Source organism: Vigna angularis, chromosome 2 (genome assembly GCF_016808095.1).
Source record: "Vigna angularis cultivar LongXiaoDou No.4 chromosome 2, ASM1680809v1, whole genome shotgun sequence".
Taxonomy (NCBI): domain Eukaryota; kingdom Viridiplantae; phylum Streptophyta; class Magnoliopsida; order Fabales; family Fabaceae; genus Vigna; species Vigna angularis.
The window spans coordinates 28,662,636-28,671,553 of NC_068971.1; the positions used below are offsets into that span (position 1 = coordinate 28,662,636).

The 8,918-nt window shown below is 35.0% G+C and overlaps 1 protein-coding gene across 2 annotated transcripts; it reads right to left on the minus strand.

The window, feature by feature from the left end:
- Positions 1–5,545: 5,545 nt before the first annotated feature.
- Positions 5,546–7,770, minus strand: LOC108328174 (protein RGF1 INDUCIBLE TRANSCRIPTION FACTOR 1). Of its 2 annotated transcripts, none has more exons than XM_052873971.1 (5): positions 7,478–7,770; positions 6,983–7,177; positions 6,803–6,877; positions 6,326–6,466; positions 5,546–6,157 (listed from the first exon to the last, which is right to left on the minus strand). In XM_052873971.1, exons 1-5 carry the CDS (start codon positions 7,478–7,480, stop codon positions 5,813–5,815), a joined length of 759 nt encoding a protein of 252 aa, XP_052729931.1. In that variant the 5' UTR covers positions 7,481–7,770; the 3' UTR covers positions 5,546–5,812. The 2 variants fall into 2 exon arrangements, with proteins under 2 accessions (XP_052729931.1, XP_052729930.1); XM_052873970.1 differs by having other exon boundaries at positions 7,293–7,770.
- Between the last annotated feature and the right edge of the window lie 1,148 nt (positions 7,771–8,918).

Below are 8,918 nucleotides of genomic sequence, written 5' to 3' on the forward strand. Positions count from 1 at the left end.
AATGATTCTTCATGTGCACAATATAAGACCATTGATGAGGAGACTTGGTTGAAATTTGTAGAGAGTCGGACATCAGAGGAATGGCAGGTTAATATAGTTGATATTATTCAATTCCTTATTAACAAATTTATATCATCTAAACTAATTCATTATATGTGATAGGCAACAAGAACCAAAGCACAAGGAATAAGTGCCCAAAATAAAAACCCCCACCTATTATCTCCTGGTGGATATAGGAATCTTGAGGAGAAAATCCTCAAGCAAAAGGAAAAAGGTAGACCCTCATCTGAGGGTGGTAGCCCGCAGCCTCCTTCTCCATCTTCTCGGCATGAGAAGTGGAAGTTGGCTTGTTTAACATCATCAGAGGACTACTCTTCTGAGACTGCAGGAGAAATATATGAAAGAATTGTAAGTTATCACTATTCCTAAAATAATAATAGTTTCATTATACATACTACATTGAACTTTTTAAAGAATAATGGTATTTTTTGATGTTACATGACTCCTTGGTCAGAGCTGCCAAGGTCAATTCATTCAAGAGGGTCGCCAGGATATTCATACCACTGCAATTAGACGACCTGAGCACCCTGGACGAGTGTGTGTAGTTGGTACTGGAGCAGGCATTAGAAATTATTTATGGATTTCTTCGCGTCAGACTTCATATGCATACAGCGAAGAACAAGAACAAAGGCTAATACAAGAGATCTCAAAAAAGCTTAGGGCGGAGCTTAGGACATAGCTTAGGGAGGAGCTCAGGCCAAAATTATATGATGAAGTCACTACATAAGTGACTGACAGAGTTATGCGCCAGTTTCAGCAGGAATTTGAGAGTTATGGGATGCGCTTGCAGCCATCTCCAGTACAGGAACCTTTTGTGCCTCCCATAAGTAAAATTAATAAACATTTAGGTTGAATAATTTATTATTTGTATAATCTAACATTTACTCTGACAGGGGAAGCGGGAAAGGAAGTTGTTCAACACCAACCGTCCTAGGGGATGACATGGACAATGCTAGTCCATGTCTGCTATACGTTTTAGATGGTACCGGGAGGATGTTGGTAGCCCATCGAACAATGTTTCAGGCAGCGACTCTTGTTCATGGTATGAAGCTATCAGAGGATGAGGTGAAGGCCTCAGTAGACGACATTATCATATCAGATGCCTCAATTCCTCTGCCCACAGATGATATTTTCACTGTGGCACAAGCATTCCAGTCTTTTATCGCTTGGCTTAAACACTTGATTGGTTCGATTTCTGACCCCCTGGTATGGACTTCTACTTTATACTTCTCAATTTTAAAGTTTACATGTTATTGATGTCAAAACTTATCCTATTTTTTCATGTAACAACAAACGCATGGACAGGAGAAGATTCGTTTATCTAAGGACGATCCTCTTGGTGCATTGCAACAACTTTAAGACATGATTTCAAATGAGCCTATGAAGGTTGAATATGATGCTAATGTATTTGGGAGGGCTCTGAGGTCCCATCATACCTGCATGCCAAGATGTTAGGGAGCTTGCGTCGGGAAGAAAAAAGTTGAATATTACAATAATTCAGCTATGGATGATGTAAGTCTATGAGTAATTATTTATATAAAATTGATTTATATATCAAGTATACTTATATCAAAGGTAATTTTTGATTTCTGGTATATGTTTGGTGTAAGTAACAACTTGGGGTACAATGATGTCTATGGGTTTATTGATCCCCAAGTCACACATGAACCAAATAATTTTGATGAAATCACAACATATCTCATCAGCAGCTTTGCAAGGGGGAAGGACATATACTTTATTCCTTATATATCTGGGTAAGTGAAGTTTTTTAACTTCAAAGTTCCATATGTGATTTTAATATATAACAATTAAGTTGTTATCAATTTCAAGCACCATTGGCAGCTACTTATTGTTTCCATACCGGAGAGCTATGCTGTGTGGTTCTGCTTATTGCACAAGTCTCCTCCCAAAAATCTCAGACAAACAGTTGATGGGTAAGAACCTCAATGTTTGGACTTTCTTTGTTATATAAATGAATGCTAAAGCCTTTTTTTCTAGTTCTATTGCAGCACGTATGATGTTGGTTGGGAGATCAACTGCTAACGGTAGAAAGCTTGCATGGGTTGCTCTCAAGGTTTGACATATGTTAAAGCCATACTTTGTTATAATTGTTTTGTTTTAATGATTCTCACTAACTATTTACAACTGTGATGATATATTAGTATAACAGACAAAGTGGGTCATATGAGTACGAATACTACGCAATGTATTGGATGACCCACGCTATTTGTGACCATATCACAAGAGGTTGGGAAACAGTAATATTTAGATTTAATGAATTTTACTTTTCTCCATCATTTGGAATTCATATCCACTAATTAATATCATGTGTCTTGTGCAGAGATTCAAGACTCCTACTCCACTTCCTAAGAAGCCACTTACGTACTTAAGGAAGACACTTGCAAAATATTTAATTAGATTATTCAATAGTTCATAGTTATTAGGATTTTAAAATACATTAGCACATGTTGATTTATTGTTATTAGACTTTGTACATTATGCTTTAAACATTATGTGATGTAAATATTGACTATTGTGTTGAATCTGTGTTGTTATTATATTGTTTGATATGCAAATTTGTTTTTGTGATAGTGGATATCACAAAAACATACCTGCTATTAAAAAAATTGCAAGAGAATAAGCTTCGGTTGTAGCTAAAACCGAGGTAGAAAACCTACGTATGGCTTCGGTTCAACCACAACCGATGCCATAGGGTGCACGACAACTTTTTTTTTTTAAAAATAGGGCTTTGGCAGCGGTGGAAGCTAGAACCGCCACCATAAGTCCATGTTATTACCTCGGTTCAACCAAGGTAATAACCCCTCCCCCCTCTTTTTTTTTCTTCCATACTACTTCGGTTGCTGATGAACCGAGGCAGTACCCTTTGAGATATTACCTCGGTTGGAACCGAGGCCAAAAGTTCCCCACCTTTTTACCTCGTCAAGATATGCCTCGGTTTGAAAATCGAAACGTATTGTAAAAAACAACCGTTGTCATTTCCTTTTGCTACACTAGTGGCTTCTAACCTTGCTACTGAAGCATAGACTTTTGTGTAGTCAATTCCTTCTTTACATATCTAGGTTCGACTGATTTCTTTTTCATCTTTTCAAACTCGAAACATTATGATCTGAAATGTTCAGGTTTGTTGCACTTATAACAAACAATTATGTATTCCAATCGTATGTCTTTAGGATTGTTCTTTGAGACAGATCCAAAACATATGCTCTTGAACACCATGCCTCTTCTTTTCCTCCACATAGACTGAAGCTTTCTCGAAATCAATGAGAGCTCCTCTTCATCGTTTTCGTCCATGAAGTCTTGTTCATTGTCTGACTCCTCGGAGGATTCATTAGTTCTGAGAGCTTTGGTGGACGTCTTCTTTACAGATTTGAACATGATATTTTTCTCCTTTTTGATAGAATCATCTTATAGGACTTCAAGCTCATTAGTTCTCCTTAGATGCGGTAATTAACCCCTAAGGATGCTATTTCATCATACTTGAGTTCGAAACATTAGCGCCATTTTTAGAAAACGAAAATGATTTTCCTTAATTTTTCATTGAAGATGAATTGTCTTTCCCGTTGTACCTCAATAAGGAGACTTATGTTATGGTACACTCAATAGTAAAAAATAATGTTATTTAAAAGTCAAGAAAAAAAATTTAAATACCATTTTTGTCTTCAACTCAGTTATATGTCTTTTGATAATAAAATTGTGACGAAACTCTATATATTCCTAAAAGGTGCTAATTAATCCCTAACAATGTTATTTAAACCTAACTTGTAGTGCATAGTCGCAAAGGAATGTCCACTACAATAATATGTGCGTCCAAGAAAGTACTTCACCGATTTCAGTCAAGAAACGGAGAAACAAATACATATTAGACGCGCCAAAAAAGCATTATACATTACTAGTTAATAAAGTCGAATATTTCCAAGGCTACAGCTGAATAACAACTCAAAAGATTTAGTTTGTGGTGGAAGAGACAAAATTAGAAAGTATAAGACAAAACTGAATGAACTCACATAAAGCCTTGCAGCATAGGACAGGGAGGAAAATTAATCGAAAAGGATATGTATATTTTATTGTTTATTGTGATGTGATAACGAGGAAGGGGTTTTGGGGCATTGAACCGTAGTTGTTGCTTGAAATGCAAGACGTTAAATAAAGGGTTCTTAGATGTTATGTCATTTTATGCTTTTAGGCCAATATGATATCCAATGGGATATGATACATGAAGAGTCACCCTTTTACCCAGAACATGAAAAGGACAAGTAGCTGTGACCTTTGCTCAGGTATGGTGGGTCAAATGGACTCCACTTGCCAACCAGCAATTAAGACATTTCCAGACTTTCTCCTATTTGGTGCCATGTATTCCATTACTTTCGATTCCAAGGATTGCAAAAACATACTTAATTGCCCCACTCACATCCAATTCACATTTATCAATTATCATTCATTAATTCTGAAATATTACTTATTTTTAAAAATAAAAGTAATTACCCTTTCATAATTCTATTATCATCTTAGTATTCTATATAGTAAAACAAACGGCAACAAAACATTGATTAGAAAAAGAAAAAAAATTACATTACCTTTGTTGAGGTTGTATCAATTGTCGCCATATTTAATCTTTATGAATTAAAAGTATTAATACGGCATTTTATGCTATTAGTGGCACAAGAAACTGAAATATTATTAAAATAATAAATTGAATTTAAACGTCATTTAAAAGAGATAAGAAGAAAGCAAAGTATATCAAGGAAAGACGTAAAAAATGCATTTACATGTAATGAAATAGAAAGATAATGAAATAGAAAGATAATGAAATAGACGTAAAAAATAATCATCTATAACAGTCTTACTTCATCAGAATTATCTTCCATAAAAATAACAATTTATAAGTTAATCTTGCGCAAGATAATGAAATAGAAAGAGGTAAACAAAATATAAAAAAAGAATATACAGAAATAGCATTTGGGTCATTTATTATGCTAAAACTGGGGATATTTATGGTGACGTAAACTTATAAAAAAAAACCCACCATTTAATGAATATGATTCAAATGGTTGGAAGTTGATTAAAGAAGTTGCAAGTTTCCCATAGGAGACCTCAAATGCAGCGCAATGGGATAGGGACAAATAGCAATAAATTAAAGAGCACTGTCTTTGAATTTTGTCACGACGCTGCACTAGGAAGCAGAAACGAGAAGGAAAAAAATAGGACAAATTATCGTGCAGTACAAACCCAATCCTTTCTATTCTGGGATTACCATAAGATTAGTGTGGGACACACTCAACACATAGCCACTTTCTCTTAAAAACCCTGCTCTGTGCTTTTTCCTCATTCAAGTAAACCAAAAAATCACCTCTATCTGCACCACCTAATCCAACCAAATATCACATTTTCCTCCACAATATCTTGTGCAAAACACCAACACCAATTGCTCCATATATTATATAATACTATAACAGTAACACTCATAAACCTCAAAATAAATCATTACATTGTTCTACCAAACTCGGTACATAGATACATAGCAGCAGCAACAAAGCAGAGGGTGATAATCTACAAAACTAGGAGGTTTTTCTTCCCTGTAAAGTGTATTAAGTTCCAATCCCAGATTTTAACTCCATAGTAATATTTAGAATAATTGATAATGATAATAGCAAAATACCAAAAAGTTGTTTTCTTTCGTGAGACGGTTTTTCGTTTTCATCTCAGAGAACCTCCTCACCCTCTCGCAACTCCTTCAGTACAGCGGGGACCTCTGGGGGTTCCCTTTCCTCCGATTCATCAGGCCCGCCGAGATTTCCGACACAGGCGAACACGCCGGTCGGCACGGTGGTCGGAAACCAGAGCCTCCGGTTCTCTTCTTCCTCACAATCTCAGTGGTTGCAGTGCAAGCCAGGGTGGTCCTGCAATCCACCCCACCATACCCTCCGGAGCCTGACGAGGTTCTAGCCGAACCGGCCGGTTCCAGAACCGAGTCAGGGGTCATCAGACCATCGTCGAGCCCACATTCCGGTAGCGGCAAGTAGTTGCACTCGAAGAGGTAACCAGAGAGAGAACCCTTAGTTCTGACCAGATAATTGATCTGTGAGAAAAACAATACAGGTATATGAATGAGAAAAGAGAAAAAGTATATATATATATATATATATATATATAATATGCACAAAAAAGGGTGGGAATGCATTATGTATTATGGAACAATAATGATAACGTTGGTAAGGGGGTGAAATTAGGAGTGATAAAAGAGGACCTTGCAAGAAAGGGAGCAGAAATGGTATGGGTCTTGCAGACTTCTGTCACAGGTGCTGCAGAAATTGCCGGAGCCTCTGAAGTTCCTTGCCTGTGGCCTTTGGTTTAAAAATACCACTTTTGCACTGTTGGTCGTGTAGGACTGTAGAGAGAGAAAGTAACCATGTGGGTGTGAGGGATGGAGCTTAAAACATTTCACAAAGCGAACCATCCATTTGTGCAACTTCCACCCACTATCATGTAAGACAGACATGAAAGGAAAAAAAAACATATACTGAAATTCTAACTTGACAAATTGCTCTTCTTAATTAGCTTGCTTGAAACACCAGGTTGAGGTTGAAGTTGCACGAAGGAAATTAGACACCGCCAGAATTCTTTTAATTGTGTTTTAATGAAACTTTATAACTTTGCTCAATTATGCCGAATGAACTGAACCTGTATTTGAAAATTAAAGGGAAAAAGAAAGGTAAAAACATACTTGAACTGAAGTGCAGTCAATTAATTTTGCAGCGTCATCCAACCTTATAACATCATGATACACATATCTTCTAATCTGCAAAAGGGTGTAAAGAGAAGTTAAAAGAATTCATGAGAGGATTTGTTTTGGGTGTCTTGATGTTTGTTTGCATCTTCTGTGTAACGTAGTGAACAACAGTACCTGCAAGAGTCTATGAGAGCGGTGAGGGGACAAACAGTGAGGGCAGAGACTGATGCAACAATCCAAGCAATAGACGTTCTTCTCGTTCTTCTTTGCCTCCTCGTGAATTATGCAAGCGTTGTAGAACTTCTCGGTGAGGAGGAGTTGAAGCCAAGGAGGAGCATGAGAGGAGGAAGAAACGAACTGCACGGGTGACTGAAAGAAGGAATTGAGTTAAAATAAACAGAAAATGGAAGAAGAAAGAGAAGAAAAGAGGAAGCAAGGGAAAGAAGCAAAGAGAGAAAGGCAAAGAGGAAGAAAGGGAATCCACCATGATAATTTTTTTCCCTTTGCAATTTGAATTTTGATGAGTGTTTGCGTCAGGAGAGTGAAGCGAAGTAAGTTGAAAAGAGGCATAAAAATGGTATAGCTAAAGAAGAAAGCAGTGAGGTGTGTGAAAGGTCATTAAATTGAAGCAGAAATATGTGTATGAGTGTGTAGTATGTATGTACCCACCATTGTTTTTGGTAGTGAAATTTGAATTTGCGTGTGTGAGTGTGTCAGGGGGAGAAGAAGGAAAAAGAATTGGGTGAGTGAGAGTGAGGAGTGTGCGATGGTTATGGAGAAGAGTGAGGCAGTGGAGGCATGATCAGAGTAAGTAAAAACTGGATTTTGAAAAAGGAAGAGAGAGAAAGAGAGAGTAAAAGGAAACGGCGCCTGGCAGCTGAAGATACAAATATTACTGTTACCAAGAAAGAATAGGCGAGAAGGAAAGAAAGGATGTGGTAAGGTGAGGAATGGTGGGGAGGGTAGCCACAATTAAAGACAATTCAGTCGTACACTACACTTAATTGCTCCACAAGCTTCATCAAATAACTCATCAAAATCTTCCAAATAAATATATATAATTATCACATCAAAACAAATTTTACCACAAAATTTACAGTGCCTTTTCGATTTGTTTTACCGTTTATTAATTAATTTACTGTTATTCTTCCTTATTTTCTGACTATCATCATAACGAAAATGCCTTTGCGTTCGTTTTGATTTTCGTGATTTTCGTTATTGTAAGAAAAATTGTTCTTGGTTTAATGAAATTCAAAGTTTTTTTATTTTTAAGCCTTAGTATTATATATATTAATTAACTTCTTATGTATTGAATACAAATTTAAATGATCATTTCGATTAATAAATACTTGTTCACATATTGTTACTTAAAAAAGTTTAATTTGAGAACTAAAATGAAAAGTTTTTAGAATAAAAGAAAAGAAAAATTTAAAAATTGATACATTTGATTGAAAATAAAACGGTAATTTCAATTTTTTAGAGATAAAAAATAAGGAAAAAAATTATAGAAACCAAAATTATGGCTAGTTAATTTTACTATGACTAGAAACATATATAAGTTTTAATTGTATAAGTAATTATTATTGTTCTTAATTGGGATTTAAAATAATTTTTTTCGTATTAAAAGTGAATTACACAACTAAATAACATTTGCTACAAGTAAAAGTAGAAAAAGTAACCACACTAAAATATGACAGTTATTTTGGATTATTTTTATAGAATACTTCTCATAAATAAGAAGAATATTAATTACATTCCAAAAAAATTGAAAAATAAATAGCAATTAACTTTTATGTGAATAAATACATTTAACGATAATTAATTAGAAAATAAACATGGACAGCTGGGAATTTAACCATTTTAATATTTATCTTTTAATTGTCAAATTTATATTTCTTTAATATATTTTAACAGTCTATTTTTGAGAAGATTAATAATTATTAAATATTGAATTCAATCAACTATTAAATAATTTCCATGTTATGTATACAAAATATTTCACAGAACTAAAATATATTAAGTATGAATATAAAATTTAATAATAGGAATCAATTATTAGTTAGCAAAACAAAATTTGTGTCAGATACAACTGTTAACATAATTATTATAA